The 22,529-nt window shown below is 46.7% G+C and overlaps 1 protein-coding gene across 2 annotated transcripts in view; it reads right to left on the minus strand.

Annotated features, from left to right (window-relative positions):
- LOC139234141 (casein kinase I) overlaps positions 1-22,529 on the minus strand; it is a 174,283-nt gene that overhangs the window by 106,227 nt on the left and 45,527 nt on the right. For both annotated transcript variants that reach the window (XM_070865116.1, XM_070865117.1), the window contains 2 exons: positions 10,882-10,922; positions 5,495-5,564 (listed from right to left, as the gene is read on the minus strand). In XM_070865116.1, coding sequence (XP_070721217.1) covers positions 5,495-5,564; positions 10,882-10,922 — 111 coding nt within the window. The remainder of the gene's footprint in view (positions 1-5,494; positions 5,565-10,881; positions 10,923-22,529) is intronic.

A 22,529-nucleotide genomic window follows, 5' to 3' on the forward strand; every position in this document is an offset into this window, starting at 1 on the left:
GTTAAAATAAATGCCCAAATGTACACGTACGAACACACGCACGTCAGCAGTATCAGTGGTTCATGGCAGCACACGTCAGTAGTATTAGCCTTGGCTCAGTGGTAGCACCAGTATTGGAGACAGAAGACTGTGGGTTGAAGCCCTCATCTAGTACTCAAACATATAATCTAGGTTGATACTGCAGTGCAGTACTGAGGGAGAGCTGTACTGCCGGAGGTGCCGTCTTTCGGATGAGGCGTTAAACCGAGGCCCCATTTGCCTGTTCAAGTGGACGCAAAAGACCCCATGGCACCATTCAAAGGGGAGCCGTCCAAGTGTCCCAGCCAAAGCTTAACCCTTAACCAACTGCCACAAACGGAATAATTGTTCATTCGTGTCGCTGCTGTTTGTAGACAGTGCTGTGCACAAATTCTCAGTCAAAGATAGAGGCAAGTGGACAGGAGCTTTTTTTTTGTTGCAAGCAATCTCTATTTTCCACGGTTTGTTCCCTGTGTACCTTAATACAGCTTGCGATCACAGTGAATGCAGAGTATTATTGGCTTGCTATTATGATGGTTATTTATCACTATTATTCAAGGTAGTTTTACCAGAAGCACCCAAAATCAAATCTGGTTCACTAAACAGTATCCTTATAACAATCTTATTTACTAGTTCAAGGTATTCTGTACACCTGTAACAATAAACACCATGGCTACATGAGGTCAGAGGCTGGGTATTCTTGGGCAAGAGACTCCCCTCCTAAAGCCTTTCCACCATCTACAAGCATAAGTCAGGAGTGTGCTGGAATACTCTCCACTTGCCTGGATGAGTGCAGCTCCAACAACACTGTAGAAGCTCGACACCATCCAGGACAAAGCAGCCCGCTTGATTGGCGCCCCATCCTCCACCTTCAACATTCATTCCCTCCATCACCGACACACCGTGGCTGCACTGTGTACCATCTGCAAGGTGCACTGCAGCAATTCATCAAGGCTTCTTCGACAGCACCTCCCAAACCCGTGGCCTCTACCACCTCGAAGGACAAGGGCAGCAGTCTCATGGGAACAGTCACCTTATTTGGAAATATATCACCATTCCTTCCTTGTCGTTGGCTCAAATCCTGAAATTCCCTGTGGGAGCACCTTCTGCAGTGGTTCAAGAAGGTGGCTCACCACCTTCTCAATGGCAATTAGGGATGGGCAATAAATGCTAGCCTTGCCAGCGACGCCTACATCCCAGGAATGAACTTTTTAAAAAGTGTTGCCTGCACTCTCTCAAGTCTTGGGGCAACCAGGAGTACCATCTTACACCAAAACCAAAGATCACATGCAAATTCTATTTGACCAAAAATTCACCAACCTGGACACCATGCCACAGATTGCAAAGCTCACTTCATGAAACATAAAAATTTCTTAAGCAGTACTTTTAACAAATTTTAATCTGAATAATTTTATTTTTATGGGTATAATCTTCCTCTTTAATTAACACATGGTTTTACATTACTCGAAGCAAAAGAACTAATTCGGACAGGTTTTAACACGTTAGCTTCTCGAAGGTAGAAGACTGCACCACTTCTGAAACCAAAGCATTAAAATGAGGATACTAATTAAATATTCATTTCCAGTCATATGGAGGGGTGCTTAACTTGCTTGTTTTTGAATTTAATGCAAAAAACTTTTTTTTGTTGGACTGGAACAAAAATTAGCATTTTTAAAAATATTCATTCAAAGTGCAGAGCCCCCTTCAGCTATTTTTGAGCCGTTCATGAGGCAGGACCATTAGACCATTCCCCGACGCTATCCCAGCTCACTGTTACAGTGCACGAAGTACAGGTTCCAAGGGTGACTTGATGGTTTGGGACCTTCACGTTGCACCCATAAATGCTGATCAAACGACATGGGTGTTGATTAAGAATGCACTGCATCCTGCCAAAACCCTTAAACACTTTAGGTGTGGTTCAGTGGGTAGCACACTCGCCTCGGAGTCAGAAGGTTGTGGGTTCAAGCACAAAACAAATCTAGGCTGACACTCCAGTGCAGTGCTGAGGGAGTGCTGTACTGTTGGAGGTGCCGTCTTTCGGACAAGATGTTAAACTGAGGACCCGTCTGCTCTCTAAGGTGGACGTAACAGATCCCATGGCACTATTTCGAAGAAGAGCAGGGGAGTTATCCCCGGTCTCCTGGCCAATATTCATCCCTCAATCAACATAACAAAAACAGTTTCTGGTCATCATCACATTGCTGTTTGTGAGAGCTTGCTGTGCGCATGTTGGCTGCTGCATTTCCCACATTACAACAGTGACTACACTCCAAAAAGTACTTCACTGGCTATAAAGCGCTTTGCGACGTCCTGGGGTCGTGAAAGGCGCTATATAAATGCAAGTCTTTCTTCTTTTACATACAATGAGGTTGTGAAGGAGAGCAAAGGACTGCCCCATCTTCATGCCAAGCAAGGCACAGAGAACCTCATCCACAAAGCATGAGGCTCACCAATTCTCAAAAGGGAGATTACAGGCACTGATTTCCATTCAGTAGCAGACTGCAAAGGCTAAATAAAAGGTTGGATGAGCTTGTGGTACACCTGCTTTGAAAGTCAGGGATGGATTAAAGGTTTAACAAGGGCATCAATATGTTAAATCCCCTTCATAAAAGAACATTTGGAAGTCCCAAGGATACACGCGAGGATGAAAAGCAGATATCGAAGCTAAATACAAACCCAGCGAGATCTCAGGTTTTCCCAGCTAGATGCATCTGCAATCACTCCACAGAACAAGGGCACAAACCCCTTCATCGAGGCACTCACTTGTAAAATTTGTATGGTTTGCTCGTAGAGGTTACAGATCGGCAGTAGAGATTCCATGAATCAAGGTCAGTCGAAATGTCCCAATCAATAGGGAGAGCGAATCCACTCAGTCTATACTATTAAAATGCATTGTTTCTACGGTTTGTATGGTACAACTAGAATCTATCTGATTTCGCCACTGTTGACCTTTATGGTCAACAACTTGCATTTATATAGCGCCTTTTATGTAGTAAAACATCCAAGGTGCTTCACAGGAGCGTTATTAAACAAAATTTGATACCGAGCCATGTATGGAGATATTAGGGTAAGTGAGCTTGGTCAAAGTGGTAGGGTTTTAAGGAGCTTCTTGGAGGAGAGAGAAGTAGCGAGGTGGACAGGTTCAAGCAGGGAGTTCCAGAGCTTAGAGCCTTGGCAGCTGAAGGCAAGGCCACCAATAGTGGAGCGATTCAAATTGGGGATGCTCAAGAGGACAGAATTAGAGGAGCGCAGACATCTCGGGGGATCGCCTTGAAGGTATATGATTGTCTAGTTAGTGAAGATCCCCCCCCATTCGCTAGCAGAACACTGGGCTTCTGAATCTCCAGCAGGACAGACCAACTATTGCTTGCATCCAGGCAAACATCTCTCTCTGTAGAATCTCCCAATTCTAGCACAAGTAAGTAGTCTAAAGTCATGTGTACAATCATTCAGCTGGACTATGCTACTGTTCAAGAGGTCTCAACTTTATTCTCCATCCCCATCATTAATTGATCAGATTGATCCATATCCCTTCAACACAAATGGCTTTTTAAAAGAAAAACCACACACAATCGATCATGTGTTTTAATTTCTTTGTTTTTGCCCATAATAGTGGTGTCCACCCATATCGAGAGGATGCAATTATCAGGAAAGACTGTACAGAATGGAGCTCTTTTTTCTAGAAGAGAGAAAACTCAGAGGCGACCCAATAGAGCTCTTTAAAATTATGAAGTGTAGGCGTAGAGAAATTGTCCCCAATTGAGAGAGGGGCCATGAATATAAGATGGTCACTCATAACAACTTGTATTTATATAGCGCCTTTAACGTGGTGAAACGTCCCAAGGCGCTTCACAGGAGTATTATGAGATATAAAATTTGACACCAAGCCGCATAAGTAGAAATTAGCGCAGGTGACCAAAAGCTTGCTCAAAGAGGTAGGTTTTAAGGAGCGTCTTGAAGGAGGAAAGAGAGGTAGAGAGGTGGAGGGGTTTAGGCAGGAAGAGAAGATTGTGGGGCCGGAGGAGATTACAGAGATAGGGAGGGGCGAGGCCATGGAGGGATTTGAAAATAAGGATGAGAATTTTGAAAGAGAGATGTTGCTTAACTGGAAGCACTCAAATCCAAACACTGGCATAGACCTGCTGAGCTGAATGGCCTCTTTCTATGTTGTAAAATGTTACGTAATTCTTTGCAACAATGATCCCAAGCAGGTGCTGAAAAAGTACTGCATTGCCAGCTTTGGAATTCACAACTGAAACCTGATGGGCCAGGCGGATTAATTCAATGATTTGGATAGTCTGGGCTCACCTACTGCCCCAGGATAGCATCTCAATTATAGCAAGAGATGGGAGCCACAGCTTTATCCCCAGCTGGCTCGTACCTCAGATACTACACGGTCAGATTTCAGCAAAGTCAAGTTTGCCTGCACCAACATCGACCAAACATATTCAGTTGTAAAGGCCACAGGAAAAGTCTTCCATTAGAAAGGATTCAAACATGACTGCGGGAAATTTAAGTTTATCTCCTAGGCCTTGAAAAGCAACACAATACTGTGGAATCAATATCACGTGAATATTCTATGAAATAGAGAGACATAAATATGTTAGAAAGGTTCTAGTTGTATGATTCCTGCACATTCTCCAGGAACCGCAGAGTCTAACATTCAAGATACCTCCTCAAAAGCTCCAAAATAAGTGACTCAGCATTGGAAGAACAAATTTAGAAACAGAAAATAGGAGCAGTAGTAGGCCATTCGCCCCTTCGAGTCTGCACCGCCATTCAATATGATCATTTATTTATAAGCAAGTTATCAAGGTATGGGTATTTCATTTGTACCGCGTACTAGTGACACCCAATTGAATCTCGGGACACCTAGATGATACACACACACACACACTTTAAAAAAAAAACTCGTGCAGTGGGTTCTAGATTTTTGCTGTGGATATTTTTCTCTCCTATTAAAGCCCACGCATTTAGGTCTAATAGTGTCAGAGTCAACAAGCCTCTCCACAAAATGTTACGACCAGCTCACTACTCCCCCAGACAACAGCTGGAGTTACAGGCTTGAAATGTAGCCTAAAAGCTTTAACTGGCTCAAAGGGCAGCTTGCTATTAGCATTTTCTAGCAGCTATTTAATAAATAAAGTGTTTGTTTTATAAATAAGTAGAAAGCAGTGTTGTCGTAATGCTCTGCCAGGCAGTAATATAATTGTGAGGCGATGGCCTATCAGCTTGTAGACCCAATTCTAAAATGGCAGCAATGCTAGGCAAACACCAGACTGCCAACAAGCATTTATAAAATGTTCTAACGTGCTTCAGAAGCGAATGGAAACCAAAAGTGCTTTTTTTTTTGTAAATGTGCATGGGCTACACTTTAAATCGCTGAAGCTTTAGCGATTTATTTTATACTTTTAACGTTTGTGGCGGAGGCAGTATTTTCCCTCCAACAGTAACCTCGGAGATTCAGTCTCATTACCTGTGCTCCCCAGTTGTTTGTAAAACCTGTATTCTAAATGAAGTTGTGGCGCTCGCGACTTGATGGGTTCCTGAAACAAAACAAATAGGACAGACATTATTGCAGGACCGCAAAAATTCACTCGTACGTCACGCACTTGGTCCAGTGACGTATACACTATAGAATCACTTTCTCAATCATTAAGGATTCAGTTAAACATGCAGCGACCAACCAATCTCAGCGGTGGTCAGTGAGGGAGTTACAGGACATCCAGTAAAGGAACGACCAGAACAGCTAGTAGCTACTCATCAATCAACTGCTGCATGTGTCAGAATGGAGAACTTCTTCCTAGTATCACTGCAAAAACGTCAAAGGAGGAAGATTTACATTTACATAGCGCCTTTCACGACCACAGGATGTGTCGAAGCGCTTTACAGCCAATGAAGTACTTTTGGAGTGTAGTCATTGTTGTAATGTGGGAAATGTGGCAGCCAATTTGCGCACAGCAAGCTCCCACAAACAGCAATGTGATAATGACCAGATAATCTGTTTTAGTGATGTTGATTGTGCGATAACTATTGGCCAGGACACTGGGGATAACTCCGCTGCTCTTCTTCGAAATAGTGCCATGGGATCTTTTACGTCCACCTGTGAGCATCCGTCTCATCTGAAAAAGGGCACCTCCGACAGTGCAGCACTCCCTCAGCGCTGCATGGGAGTGTCAGCCTGGATTTGTGCGTTCAAGTCCCTGTACTCAGAGGCGAGTGTACTACCCACTGAGCCACAGCTGACACTGTTAAGCACAGAACAGGTAAAGAGGCTCAGTAGCCACAATCTACTCTATTGCAGACTCTACCCAATCTATTCGATCACCCAAGAAAAGGTTCTGGAAAGCTTCCCCCGACTCAGTCTGTGGAACATCGTGAAATAGCAGATTGGCTGCTGTATCTTATTACAAACTTTGGGTCGAGATAGTCCCTCAGGTTCAGTGTTGTTGGTTTCTCCGGTTATTGGATCCCAGACCCATTATGAACAGGAGTTCACCTTTATTACCAAATATAGGGCCCAAGTTTCCACACGATAAAAAACGGGCGCCCCTCCGAGCGGGGCGCCCGTTTTTCGCGCCTAAAAAAAAAATCGCGATTCTGGAGCGTTCTGCAGCTCCTTGTCTGCCTGGCGCGGCACCCAGGGGGGTGGAGCCGACACTCGCGCCGATTTTGTAACTGGGAGGAGGCGGGTACTATTTAAATTAGTTTTTTTCCTGCTGGCAACGCTGCGCGTGCGCGTTGGAACGTTCGCGCATGCTCAGTGTGAAAAAAACATTGGCACTCGGCCATTTTTGTAGTTCTTTGTAGCTGTTTAATTTTTGAAATTTTTTTTAGCCATCAGCACTTGCAGCCTTCTCACTGTCTCCCCCACCGCGGGAAGAACGGGCGCCTCTTCTCCCCCCCCCCGCGGGAAGAACAGGCGCCTTCCCCCCCCCCCCCACCCCGCGGGAAGAACGGGCGCCTCCTCCTCCCCCCCCCCCCCCCGCGGGAAAGAACGGGCGCCTCCTCTCCCCGCGGGAAGAACGGGCGCCTCCTCTCCCCTCCCCCTGCGGGAAGAACGGGCGCCTCTCTTTTCCCCCCCCCCAGGAAAGAACGGGCGCTTCCTATCCCCCCCCCCCGCGGGAAGAACGGGCGCCTCCTACCCCCACCCGCGGGAAAGAACGGGCACCTCCTCTCCCCTCTCCCCCTCCCGCGGGAAGAACGGGCACACCCCCCTCCCCCTCGAAAGAACGGGCACCTCCCTCTCTCGCCTCGCCCCCCCCCCCCCCCCACCCCCGGCGGGAAAGAACGGGCGTCTCCTACCTACTCCCCCCCCCCCCCCCCCGCGGGAAGAACGGGCGCCTCCTACTACCCCCCCCCCCCCCCGCGGGAAAGAACGGGCGCCTCCTCCCCCCCCGCGGGAAAGAACGGGCGCCTCCTTCTCCCTGCGGGAAGAACGGGCGCCTCAGGCTGACTGCAGCATTCTCCGTGCCTGAAGCACTTTCACACAGGGAGGAAGATGGTTTATTTAATCTTTTCTTTGCTTAGAAATGTTTATTCAGGTTGGATTTATTTGTATAATATTTGTAGAAGTATAAATAAGGATTTATTGTAGAATTTAATGACTTCCCTTCGCCCCCCCCCCTCCCCCACCTCGTTCTGGACGCCTAATTTGTAACCTGTGCCTGATTTTTTAATGTGTCGAACAGGTTTTTTCAGTTCTACAAAAATCTTCACTTGCTCCATTCTAAGTTAGTTTGGAGTACGTTTTCACTGTGGAAACTTTGAAATCAGGCGTCAGTGGCCAGACACGCTCCATTTTGAAGAAACAATTCTGTTGCAAAGTAGAACTGTTCTACCTGACTAGAACTGCAGAAAAAAAAATGTGGAGAATTGCGATTTCTAAGATATTCCTTCTCCATCAGTTGCTCCTAAAAATCAGGCGCAAATCATGTGGAAACTTGGGCCCATAAAGTCATATGATAGCACAACCCAGGGGGATAAGACAAGGAAACTTACTATTCAAATAAAATGGATATCATGACCTAGCACGTGGATCAACTTTGATACCCACAAGGTTACCTCGAAGTCTCCTCTTTTCCAATATTAAGTCGAATCTTTTCCTTTTAACTAGCATCCCCAACTCCTGGTATCATCCTGCTTGCCTGGTGCTCCCAAGGGCTAGAATATTTTTTTTATGCATTCACGGGATGTGGGCATCGCTGGCAAGGCCAGCGTTTATTGCCCATCCCCAATTGCCCTCGAGAAGGTGGTGGTGAGCCGCTTCCTTGAACCGCTGCAGTCCATGTGGTGAAGGTGCTCCCACAGGGCTGTTAGGGAGGGAGTGCCAGGATTGTGACCCAGCGACGATGAAGGAACGGCCGATATATTCCCAAGTCAGGATGGTGTGTGACCTGGAGGGAAACTTGGAGGTGGTGGTGTTCCCATGCACCTGCTGCCCTTGTCCTTCTAGATGGTAGAGGTCACGGGTTTGGGAGGTGCTGCCGAAGAAGCCTTGGCGAGTTGCTGCAGTGCGTACCATCTACAAAGTGCGGCGGTGGTGGAGGGAGTGAATGTTTAAGATGGTGGATGGGGTGCCGATCAAGGGGGCTGCTGTGTCCTGGATAGTGTCGAGCTAGTTTGAAGAAATTTACCATCTTGAAATTTATAATCCTCCACTTCCTCCCTGGGTGGACTATTCTACCTATTCACCACTCTCAGCAGGCCCCTGCCACACAGTCATAAGGGTGTAGGTTGACGCCCCTACTTCAGGACTTGAGCATGCAATCTGGGCTGACACTTCAGTGCAATATTAATGGAGCGCTTCTTTATTGGGAGGATGTGGCCTTTTACAGAAGACATTAAACTGAGGCGCCACCTGCCTTTGCAGCTGGATGTAAATTATTCTACGGCACTTTTCATTTAGAACAGTAGGGAGTTAACTTGTCATTCATCTCATTTGCAGTTTCTGGGACCTTACTGTGCAAACATTGGCTGCTGCATTTGTCTGCACAACAGTGGTGACTGCACTTCAAAAAGTAATGCATTGGCAATGAAGCAATTCAGAATATCCTGAGGATGTGAAAGGTGTGACATGTTCTCTCTGTATAAAGATGTTCTCTCTGTATAAAGATGTTCTCTCTGAACTGCGTGTCACCCATCAGTTTATTTTGCCTATTTTTTCTCATCCTCGTTTACAAATCCCTCCATGGTCTCGCCCCTCCCCATCTCTAATCTCTTTCAGCCCCACAACACCGTGGCTTCCCCCCACCCCCGAGGTGTCTGCGCTCCTCAAATTCTGCCCGCTTGAGCATCCCTGATTATAATCGCTCGACCATTTGCTTGGGGAGCACTTGATGTCTATTCTAACTAATGCCGTGCCTTCAGCTACCTGTGCCCCAAGCTCTGGAACTCCCTCCCGAAACTTCTCCGCCTCTCTTTCCTGCTTAAAACCTACCTCTTTGACCAAGCTTTTGGTCACCTGCCGTAATTTCTTCGTGTCTCTCGGTGTCAAATTTATTTGTTCCCTCGACGAATGTCTGTCCCACCTGTAACATGGTCTGTGGCTCTCGTATCGGACTGTTCAGCCATCAAAGAACTCACTTTGGGAGTGGAAGCAAGTCCTCCTCGATTCCGCGGGACTGTCTATGAGGATGATGCTATTTGTTTTGTCTTTTAACAATCCTGTAAGGCGCCTTGGGACATTTTACGACGTCAATTATCTTATTGAATGGTGGTGCAGGCTTGAAGGACCGAATGGCCTACTCCTGCACCTATTTTCCATGTTTCTATGTTAAAGGCACTATATAAATAAAAGTTGTTGTTGTTGTCCTCATCTAAGTTTCACCCCATATCCACTCATCAGAGAGCTCATTAATATTGAACATCTAAGATACAGTTTACATGTAAACATCTCCAGTACTCAGTCTTTCCTTATCACGGAGGTGCCAATCTCATTTATTAATGTAGTAGTCTTTCTTGCACTCCCTTCCTCGAGCAAGATGTCCCCATTTGATACGGTGCCCAAACTGCTCGCTATACATTAAGGATGAAGCACATCATCTTGATTTACATCACAAAACAGGGAAGCAGATTACCCTCATGAACAAAATAGGAAAAGCACAGACAGCTCATCTTCCCTTTAATATAACAACTCTTCTTTTACGAGAGTTTGGGGTGCACTCGATGTCTATTCGAACAAATACTCAAGCAGTCCGATTCGATGCTGGCGCCACATACAACACACATGGTCGTACTGCTGGCCATCGCTCACAAACGGCAGCTGTGCGGTGACCATCTGCTAAGAGACCAACTCTGGCAGTCCCCGCTTACTGCTTTAGCATCCCCCGTCGACCATCATACAAAATGGCCGCCTCGCCATGCTGGGTAGCAATGGTCAGGAGGAGGGACACGAAAACTGGAACTTATTCAGTACACGATGCACGTCGTGCTTCTTGGCAGTCAGGCTGTGCACATAAAAGCAGAGCAAAAGCAAATGCAGTTGAGTAAGCCCTGTCACCAGGCTGTTAGTTCCATTATGGTTATTTTATGTTCTCAAAGCAAAATGGTGCAGATTTTCAGAAAGGCGGCCAAACACAAACAGCGGGTAAGCTAAAATACACGGATTTTAACCTTAGTTTACTGTTGGAAAATGTATTTAGGGCATTCTATTGCACAGAGAACACCTCAATATGCACAAAATTGCATTTTGACAAGATGCATTAGTAAGATTACAAAACAGAACCCCCCCCCCCCCCCCCAGAGGGTTTCTGCTAATTTGAATTAATTTGTCTAACAGCCACATACAAATTAATTCAAATTCGCCTGCCTGCGACAGTAAAATGCATCCCAAACTGTTTTTAGAAAATTAAATGTACTCACCAGTTTGATTGCTACATACTCGTTTGTGTAGAGATTTTTACCTGAAAGAAAAGAAAATGAAATTTTATTTTAGATACACCGCAAACCACACACTGAACTATACAAAAAGGCGCATCATGTAGGGAAAATAAAAAATAAAAAAAATCAGGGAGAGAGAAAAAACACCTGAAAGTACAGAGTAAAACCATTTGCATAACTCCAGGGTTAGCCTATTTCTCATCAAGACTCCACGGATGTTAACGTGGATCAGTTGGTAGCACGGAGCCAGAGGGTTGTGGGTTCCAGCCCCAATTGGATCACATAACCTACACTCCAGTGTAGTACCGAGGGAATGCTGCATTGCCAAGATGTTAAATCGAGACACGCGCGCACACACACTACTTCCCCTGGCTCTGGTTTTGTTTCAGGTAGATTTAGAAGAGCCCATGCCATTGTTAGAAAAAGCAGGGAGTTCTTGCGGTGAATGCAGTCAACACTACTAAAAATAGATGAACCCGTCATTGTTCTGTGAAAAAATAGTTGCTGCATTTCCTCACACAAGTCACTGCGCTGCCAGCTTATCGGGTGCAACTGCTTTGACATATTTGAGGGACACAACACAGAAAGACTGGGCGACGTAAGGCGAGTGTCCTTTTGTTTCTGGGACCTTACCAGGGTTCTAGCCAGAGTGCTGACTCCTGACATCTAGAAACAGATCCAAGATTAGGCAAGACCGAGTCATCTCACCTCAGCTCCTAGTGGATGCAAATTGACAATTCAAAATAGTTGAGAATTGGGAATGGAATGTTCACCAGTTTTTCTCAGACACACGGAGATCGGTGTGCGAGGGGGAAATATCCCACTGGCGGCCTATTAGGGTCTTTAAGTCTGGGTGAGGTGCACTGTTGAGACAATGTAGAAGCAGCTAAAGTCTGTATCTGATCTGTACGTGCTTAACATAACACAAGAAATAGCAGGAGTAGGCCATACGGCCCCTCGAGCCTGCTCCGCCATTTAATACAATCTTGGCTGATCCAAGCATAGACTCAGCTCCACTTCCCTGCCCACTCCCCATAACCCCTTATTGGCTGAGAAACTGTCTATCTGTCTTAAATTGATTCAAAGTCCCAGCTTTCACAGCTATCTGAGGCAGCGAATCCCAGAGATTTACAACCCTCAGAGAAGAAATTCCTCCTCATCTCAGTTTTAAATGGACAGCCCCTTATTCTAAGATCATGCCCCCTAGTTCTAGTCTCCCCTATCAGTGGAAACATCCTCTCTGCATCCACCTTGTCAAGCCCCCTCATAATCTTATATGCTTCGATAAGATCGCGCCTCAATCTTCTGAATTCCAATGAGTAGAGGCCCAACCTACTCAACCTTTCCTCATAGGTCAACCCCCTCATCTCTGGAATCAACCCAGTGAACCTTCTCTGAACAGTCTCCAAAGCAAGTAGATCCTTTCGTTAATATGGAAACCAAAACTGCACACAGTATTCCAGGTGTGGCCTCACCAATACCCTGTATAACTGTAACAAGACTTCCCTGCTTTTATACTCCATCCCCTTTGCAATAAAGACCAAGATCCCATTGGCCTTTCTGATCACTTGCTGTACCTGCATACTAACATTTTGTGTTTCATGCACAATAGGTTTTCTTTTATTACAAGAAGAATGGGGTCATTAAGTGGCCCACTAATGCGGTGCACGAACGTGCTATAAACTGTAAGATGCAAATCAGCTCCCATAATTCACAAACGACAAGTTCATAACATAAACCTCAGCAATCGATGGCCGTGCAGCACTGAGAACGGAGAAAAGAACATTCAAAATTAAGGCCATGGCCAGGAATGGAGGGCTGCACAGAAAGGTTCTCAATGCCATTGAAGCATTGATCATGTGGGATTTTAAGCAGAACCGATCAATCACGAACATTTAGATAAAAATTTCCTGTAGCAATCTATATAGCATCTTTTACGACCACCGGACGTCTCAAAGCGCTTTACAGCCAATGAAGTGCTTTTGGACTGTAGTCACTGTTGTAATGTGGGAAACGCGGCAGCCAACTTGAACACAGCAAGCTCCCACAAACAGCAATGTGATAAATATTGGCCGGGACACAGGGGATAACTCCCCTGCTCTCCTTCGAAATAATGCCATGGGATCTTTTACATCCACCTGAGCATGCGGATGGGACCTCAGTTTAACGTCTCACCCGAAATCCGGCACCTCCAACAGTGCAGCACTCTCTCAGCACTGCACTGGAGTGTTGAGCGCACAAATCTAGGCTAAGTTCCTGGGGTGGGACTTGAACCCACAACCTTCCAATTCGGGCGAGGATGCTACCCACTGAGCCACAGCTGACACTACTTATTGAAACAACTTAAAACAAAATGTGTGCTGTATAATGATGTAACAAATATCTGTTTTAATAAAAGTTGTTGGTGTGTTGATTCCAAAATGGCAGCACAGCCAACATTCTGGAGGGGCTGTGCAGAATTAATTAAAAATAACAAAAAACTCTACTGTTATGTCTTTAATACTCTTATGAATGACTCCACGAGGTCCACTATTGTACTTGAGCTGTTGTGACCTTAGTCCCATTTATTGTAACTCCAGAGTGAGGCACAAGCATGGTGGGCAGCCTTTTATACTGGGCCCTGTATACCTATGCAGGTGACCCTCAGGTCTCCCACTGCAGCGCCTTCTGGTGTCACACGCTATGTGACTATACAGTTAGTATACATGGTCTACATACATGACATCCACCAGAGCCAATTGTAAAATGAATGAAGTCTCAGTGATTGGAACTCCTCGAAGTCAAGGCGTTTGGAGGCAGCTCAATTCTTTTCAGAAGTAGAGGTTTGTTAAATATGCATCGTGACTTTCGGCAGGTTGTTTCCCATTTACACTATATCTGAATCCCAACAGGGTGGTTAACCCTACCCCTCCACTCTCCTGCCTTATTCACTTATCAATGTACAAGAAGAGAAATGCAGAAGGTATCGCTGAGGCAATGTTAAGCAGCGTGCAGCCCAACCCGTCATTCGGCGCGGCAGCCCCGATCTGCAAGGACCATCAGCAGGTTGGCTCCACCACTTCAAGGTACAACGCGTGCTGGGGAGCGATGGCTGTGGAGAAGACGACTGGACTGGACGTCACCAAGATCCAGGTCGCTGATTGCAGCGAGGGCAGGTACAGCAGGAGCGGCGAGGTTGGGCGCAGGAGCGGCACGTGATCGTGGAGCGACTTGATCGGGGTCCAGAAGAGGCACGAGTTCAGGGCCCAGAAGAGCCGAGGGCCCAGGGGCAGCATGGGCCCAGCCCACACCGCGATGTGTGCGCATTAGGTCCGTGCAGCAGAGCTGGTCTCCAGTCGTCTTGGTTAATCCTTGCCACTGGATCAAGACCTAGCTCTGTCAAGCCCGTGTGGTGGCTGATGTGCCACAGCCAACACACGTTAAAAAAATCCACGCACAGGCATTTTCCACCCTTCAACATGTAGTTCAGGACCTGGAATATTGCGACGTTTTACTACACGAGATGCTCTATATAAATACAAATTGCTGTTATATTGTGCACTATGAACTGAAAATTAATTTGCTGGGTTTAGAGAGAGAATTTGGGGAATTTTTTTTTTGCTACAGACAACTATCACAACAGCCTCCCACCAGTGCAGCAGGAGGGATTTGTGCACATGGCCCAATTCCTGGTGGATCAGCTCTCGTTACATCACACAAATGGTTCTGTATGTCGGGCTAATGGTCTGTAACTCTGCCAAGCCCTGGATCGCAAGCATCCTGCCAAGGATTTTGCAGCATTCAGGACATGGCACTATTGTGCTCTTGCAACGCTGACGTTACCACAGCGTCCAACTTCCTGACCCCCAGACACGCGGGGGCAAACGAGAGGGGAAACTAGACGCTGGAAAACAAACATCTCCTGTGTACTTAGCATCAGAAAATGGGAAATAGGCTGCACCAGTGTAGAAGTGACGAGTGCGACTTTTAAACAGGCTAACAAACGTTCCACCTTACACAGTTTAGACTTGTTGAAGACAATACGGTCAATCATTCATGAACAAAGAAACTAACATGAATATCCTAGTGACTGCTAACGAGCGGTTAAACACACATTATCTTGGTTCCCAACATCCAAGTATACAAATTAATTCACACGTAGACTAAAGCACCTTTATCTTGACTAACTTCCTGATCAACAACCTTGCCTGATTCACACCGTGTCGCCTGCAATTTAGTACAGGAGCCTCGTGCCTGAACCCTAGCTATTTTAAACTGTACAAAGCAAAGGAAGCAATTCCTATTGTTGTCAGTGGCATTTGCACGGATTTGATTGCCAGTCAGATGAGAGCTGCCTTGTAACCTAGCAACAAAGTTATTTAGATTTCACAGTATTTTTTGGAACGATGAATCAAGACAAGGTATCCTGTTGCACCTTAATCGGAAGGTAGCATTTTGCCAGGAGCAGATTGAACAAAATAAACTGGGATCTCATTGGTGGAGCCAGGTTCGGCTGACTGGGGGTTTAAACTCAAGATCTGGCAGGATGACTGCAAATGGGGCAATGCCGACTTACCCAGTCTGAACATTGAGGCAGGACTGGAAAAGTCTTTGGGGGGGGGGGGGGGGTCGTCGCAGGGGATGATACCAAACATGCCTCTGTGACCTCACCATTCCCTATCATCTCCTCCAAACCCCACCACCCCAAGAACAAAAGAAATAGGAGCAGGAGTCGGCCATTTGAGCCTGCTCCGCCGATCAATGAAATCATGGCTGATCTTCTACCTCATCCTGCACTATCCCTATATCCCTGGATTCCCTTAGTATCCAAAAATCTAGCGATCTTTATAAGAACATAAGACATAGGATAAGAACAGAAATAGGCTAAGAACATAAGCACTTTTTCCACAAAAGGCTATCAAGGAATATGGATCAACGGCAGGTACAGTTCAGCCTTGATCTGATTACCCTGTTCCACAATTCAGAGGCTGAATGACCTACTCCCAATTCCTGTTTCTCTCAACACAATGTGTGCATGATTACTGAGTAGTTTCTTAACACATCCCAAACTCTGAGCTGTCCCTAGATGACAAACATTGTCCGAGAGAGAGAACAAAGATGCAGAGCGAGGGGCCCGGTACTGAGCAAGTGAGTGGCCCCCATGGATGAGGGGAGGGTGGAAAGATCAGTGAGCAGGGCACAAGCCTGGCCAAGAAGTCTGGTTTTGACCAGGGAGGGGGGCAAATACTCAGACTGGCTGCAGAGTGGAAATGCAAGGTTTGGTTCATGGCAATCATGCGACCAATGCTTTGCCGGGACCAATGGCCAGATGAGTCATGTGGAATAATCAAATCACCTGGGGTAAGGGTCATATATTTCCTACTGAAGCAGATCACTAAAAGGTGCCATGGATTGCACAGCTCAATCAGATTATCAGCAGGAGACCCGAACTCGAAATACTTCTCAAATATGAGAATGGCACAGTGATACTATGCAGTGAAGTGACAGATTTAGAGGAAGCTGGAACAAAGTCATCCTGCTGCTCTTGTCCTTCCCTAGCAACAGTACTGGTCGAAAAGTATCAGTAGAAGATGGCTTGTCCAGCTCGGCTGCAGTATGCTGTAGGTCATAGGAAGATTCAGAAGTTAAGTTGGGAATGCTAGGAGGCATGATACAAAAAGGATTAATTTGCCAGCCACTGTGTTATTTAGAGCAATTTATTTAGTTTAACAAAGTTGAGAAACAAAGCAAATGTAATAGGACAAGGAAAGAGCATTTATATAGTGCCTTCCATACATCTCAAAACATGCTACAGACAATAAGTGTAGTCACTTAGGAAAACGAGACAGCCAATGTGCACACAGTAAGGCTCCACAAACAGCAACGAGAGAAGTGACCATATGATGGATTAGTGACATTGGTTAAGCGACGAATGTTGGCCAGGACAGCGGGGGACGAAACCTTCGGTCTTTTTTCCAGTAGTGCCACGGGATCATTCACGTCCAAATGAGCGGGCGGACAGGGCCTCCACTTAATATCTAATCTTAATGATGGCACCTCCAATACTCCTTTAGTACTGCAGAGTGTCAGTCGAGATTGTGTGCGCTAATGAAGTATCCAACAGCTCAAGTGGCAGAGACTGACGGGAGCCATCTTTGAAAATGCAGCCTCGTTCCCACAAGTGTAATTGCCCTAACTATAGATGTAGAGTTTTATTTTCTCCAACACCTGTTCAAAAGTATGTCATATTTTTAATATTTGCGATAAGGTAAGATGCTAATGGTATTTAAGTACAAGAATATTGTGGTAAAGGACTACAAGAGAAAACAAACCTGCTGCCCGGCTTTTATTCCCGACAGGCGAGAGTTGCGTAATATGCATCACTTTCCTTTCATGTGATGCTATCCCACTGTGAGTGGCAAACATGATGATTGCAATAAATGGCAAAAGGAGTTTTAAGCAAGATAAACGAACTCACATGCAAAACAGAATTGTGTACGTATACCTCTATGTATTGGGATATTGTAAGGAAGAAGGAGGACAGTGTGTGTGTGTGTGTACACTAGACGCATGCAGCAGAGCAGGTCTCCAGTCGTCTTGGATCCCCCTGCCACTGGACCAAGACCTTGCTCTGTCAAGCCCGTGTGGTGACTGGTGTGCTGTGACAGAGACTGTAGGTACCGCATCGGATTCATCAGTCACCTGAGAACTCATTTTTCATGTGGAAGCAAGTCATCCTCGACTCCGAGGAATTGCCTAAGAAGAAGAGAAGAATGTCCTCAATATTGATTTTCTCCTGGATGTTTAGGCTTTCAACTTAATGGAGCCAGCCTTTTTAAGGCAGGTATTAGTACAGGCACAATTCAATCATCATCATTCCCTCAGGGAAAAATCAGAGACAGTCTACACAGGTTTCTTCACAAGCAGCTCGGGAAAACTTGACTGGTTATTTTCATTACCTATGAGGAAGCACTAGAGCCTCAACGATGTCCTCCTCTCCTCTTCTGCCCTCCATGACACGCGATTAGGAACGCACCACATTAAAAATCCACAGTCTGCCACTTCAGGAGATGCACACAAGTGCACCCAAATTACATACCCTTATGCAATTACAGTGTCAGCTGTGGCTCAGTGGGTTGCACCCTAACCTCGGAGTCAGAAGGTTGTGGGTTCAAGTCCCACTCCAGGAACTTGAGCACATAAATCTAGGCCGACACTCCAGTGCAATGCTGAGGGAGTACTGCACTGTCGGAGGTGCCTTCTTTCGGATGAGACGCTAAACCGAGGCCCCATCTGCTCCTCTCAGGATCCCATGGCAGTATTTTGAAGAGCAGGGGAGTTCTCCCGGATGACCTGGCCAATATTTATCCCTCAAATCAACAGAACAAAACCAGATTATCTGGTCATCGTCACATTGCTGTTTGTGGGAACTTGCTGGCAGCACAAGTTGAAGCTCCATGCACTTCCATGCAACATGCTTGTGATGCACCCACCCGCGTGATATACCCACCCCCACCCACGTGATATACCCACCCCCACCCACCCGTGTGATATGCCCCCCCCCCCCCCCACCAGCACAGATACAAAATGCTTTTGATGTGGGCTCAAGCTTGCATTGAGAAGGTGCGCTTATAAATGATAATACAGCCCATGAGCAGGCTGACAGCTACAATACAATTAAATATTTGTCGAGCTGTCAGAGTTAGTCTATTAAAATTCATGTCTTGTATTCATAGAAACAATCGCTGAGATTTTACATAGACAGCGACATTTAAACTCTGCTACACTCAGAGGTTTAAGCTAACTGTACACTGCAGACTTTTAATACATCCTCGGCACCAGTGGATGTCATAGAATCATAGGAATTTACCGCACGGAAGGTGGTCATTTGGCCCGTGTCTGTGCCGGTCGAAAGTGAGCTATCCAGCCTAATCCCACCTTCCAGCTCTTGGTCCATAGCCCTCTAGGTTACAGCACTTCAAGTGCACGTCCAATTACTTTTTAAATGTGGTGAGGGTTTCTGCCTCTACCACCTTTACAGGCAGTGAGTTCCAGACCCCCACCACCCTCTGGGTGAAAAAAGTTCTCAACTCCTCTCTAATCCTCTGACGAATTACTTTAAATCTATGCCCTTTGGTTATTGACCCTTCTGCTAAGGGAAATAGGTCCCTCCTCTGTAGCCTCTCCAGTGCAATCACATCTTTCCTGTAATGTGGTGACCAGAACTGCACGCAGTATTCTAGCTGTGGCCCAACTAGTGTTTTGTACAGTTCAAGCATAACCTCCCTGCTCTTGTATTCTTTGCGATGGTTAATAAAGGGAAGTATTCCGTATGCCTTCTTAACCACCTTATTTACCTGGCTTGCCACCTTCAGGGATCTGTGGACATGCACTCCAAGGTCCCTCTACACTTCAGTGCCCTACCATTTAATGTGTATTCCCTTGCCTTGTTAGCCTTCCCCAAATACATTACATGGTACCTCACACGTCTCCAGATTGAATTCTATTTGCCACTGTTCAGCCCACCTGACTAATCCATTGATATCTTCCTGCAGTCTACAGCTTTCTTCCTCACCATCAACCACACGGCCAATTTTTGTATCATCTACAAACTTCTTAATCATTGAAGTCTAAATCATTGATATATACCACAAAAAGCAGGGGACCTGTAGAAACCTACTGGAAACAGCCTTCCAGTCACAAAAACATCTGTTGGCCATTATCCTTTGCTTCCTGCCACTGAGCCAATTTTGGATCCAACTTGTCACTTTCCCTTGGATCCCAAGGGCTTTTACTTTTTTGACCAACCTGCCAAGCCACTTGGGGCCAAGCTCCTAATGGTCATCAAATCAGATCCTGCAAACCCTTTTAAGGATGCATTTTTACAACCACAAGGATATAAGTTTACTACTGATGCAAGGTATTTTTGGCTTCTCATCAACACTAAACTTTTACTGGGCAATAAACGTAATGCTTTTACTGACTGTAAAGCAAAGTGGAGCGAGATGCTCTACTCCAATGAATCACATTCTGGTGACAGGTTAGGTCCTGATCAATGTTTCCCACCAATTTAAAATTTGAGTCCCTTTAACGGGCTGCGTGGCTCAAAGTTTCACACATGCACGGAATTTCACATTGGAAAATCCAGTCCCGGGCTGCACAGTTTAGCGGGAACGTTGGTCGTGACTCTGGCTTCAAGCTGCATTTATCATCATCATCATCATCATAGGCAGTCCCTCGGAATCGAGGAAGACTTGCTTCCACTCTCAGCATGAGTCCTTAGGTGGCTGTACAGTCCAATATGAGAATCACAGTCCCCGTCACAGGTGGGACAGACAGTCGTTGAGGGAAGGGCTGGGTAGGACTGGTTTGCCGCACGCTCCTTCTGCTGCCTGCGCTTGATTTCTGCATGCTCTCGGTGACGAGACTTTAGGAGCTCAGAGTCCTCCCGGATGCTCTTCCGCCACTTAGGGTGGTCTTTGGCCAGAGACTCCCAGGTGTCAGTGGGGATGTTGCACTTTTTCAGGGAGGCTTTGAGGGTGTCCTTATAACGTTTCATCTGCCCACCTTTGGTTTGATTGCCGTGGATGAGTTCCAAGTAGAGCATTTGCTTTGGGAGTCTCGTGTCTGGCATGCGAACTATGTGGCCCGCCCAGCGGAGTTCATCAAGCGTTGTAAGTGCTTCAATGCTGGGGATGTTGGCCTGGTTGAGGACGTTAATGTTGATACGTCTGTCCTCCCAGAGGATTTGTAGGCTCTTGGAGACATTGTTGGTGGCATTTCTCCAGCAACTTGGTGTCTACTGTACATGGTCCACGTCTGAGCCATACAGGAGGGCGGGTATTACTACAGCCCTGTAGACCATGAGCTTGGTGACAGTTTTGAGGGCCTGGTCTTCAAACACTCTTTTCCTCAGGCGGCCGAAGGCTGCACTGGCGCGGGGTTGGATCTCGTAGTCAATGCCTGCTCTTGTTGATAGGATGCTCCCGAGAGAAGGGAAGTGGTCCACGTTGTCCATAGCCACGCCGTGAATCTTGATGTCTTGGGGGCCGGGGGGGGGGGGGGGGGGGGCAGTGCTGTGCGGCGAGGATAGGCTGGTGGAGGACCTGTGTCTTACTGATGTTTAGCGTAAGGCCCATGCTATTATACGCCTCAGTAAATACGTCGACTACCTGTGTGCACAGATGCAGGCGTAGTCCGGGCTCTGTAGCTCGACGACAGAGGGATGGCTTGGAGACGGCGAAGGTTGAACAGCTTCCCACTAGTTCTGTAGTTTAGCTCCACTCCAGCGGGGAGCTTGTCAACTGTGAGGTGGAGCATGGCCGCGATGAAGATTGAGAAGAGGGTTGGGGCAATGACGCAGCCCTGTTTGACCAGGGTCCGGATGTGGATTGGGTCTGTGATGGATCCGTTGGTAAGGATCACGGCCTGCATGTTGTGGAGCAGGCAGAGGATGGTGACGTACTTTTGAGGGCATCCGAAACGGAGGACGACGCTCCATTAGACTCTTGCAGTTGACAGCGTCAAAGGCCTTTGTACGGTTGAAGGTCTTATATAAGGGCTGGCGCTGTTCCCTGCATTTTTCCTGCAGCTGTCGCGCTGCAAAAATCATGTCCGTTGTGCCCCAGAGCGGATGAAGTCCGCACTACGACTCCAGAAGAAGCTCCTCGGCCATGAGGAGAAGACGGTCGAGGACTCTAGCGACGACTTTCCCAGTGGCTGAAAGCAGGGAGATTCCTCTGTAGTTGCCGCAGTCGGACTTGTCCCTTTTCTTAAAGATGGTCACGATCACTGCATCTCTAAGATCTCCCGGCATGCTCTCCTCCCTCCAGATGAGAGAGAGATGAGGTCATGTACTCGCGCCAGCAGTGCCTCTCCGCCATACTTCAGTGCCTCAGCATGGATTCCATCCGCTCCCGTAGCCTTGTCTTACGGCTTTATCTACCTCGTGCAGTGTTGGGGTCTCACTGAGGTGGTGGCAGATAGCACAGAAACATAGAAAATAGTTGCAGGAGCAGGCCATTCGGCCCTTTAAGCCTGCACCAGCATTCAATAAGATCATGGCTGATCATTCACCTCAGTACCCCTTTTCCTGCTTTCTCTCCATAACCCTTGATTCCTTTAGCCGGAAGGGCCATATCTAACTCCCTCTTGAATATATCCAATAAACTGGCATCAACGACTCTCTGCGGTAGGGAATTCCACAGGTTAACAACTCTCTGAGTGAAGAAGTTTCTTCTCATCTCAGTCCTAAATGGCTTACCCCTTATCCTTAGACTGTCCTCTGGTTCTGGACTTTCCCAACATCGGGAACATTCTTCCTGCATCTAACCTGTCCAATCCCGTCAGAATTATATATGTTTCTATGAGATCCCCTCTCATCCTTCTAAACTCCAGTGAATACAGGCCCAGTCGATCCAGTCTCTCTTCATATGTCAGTCCTGCCATCCCGGGAATCAGTCTGGTGAACCTTCGCTGCACTCCCTCAATAGCAAGAATGTCCTTACTCAGATTAGGAGACCAAAACTGAACACAATATTCCAGGTGAGGCCTCACCAAGGCCCGATACAACTGCAGTAAGACCTCCCTGCTCCTATATTCAAATCCCCTAGCTATGAAGGCCAACATACCATTTGCCTTCTTCACCGCCT

The sequence above is a fragment of the Pristiophorus japonicus genome, chromosome 21 (assembly GCF_044704955.1).
Source record: "Pristiophorus japonicus isolate sPriJap1 chromosome 21, sPriJap1.hap1, whole genome shotgun sequence".
Lineage (NCBI taxonomy): Eukaryota > Metazoa > Chordata > Chondrichthyes > Pristiophoridae > Pristiophorus > Pristiophorus japonicus.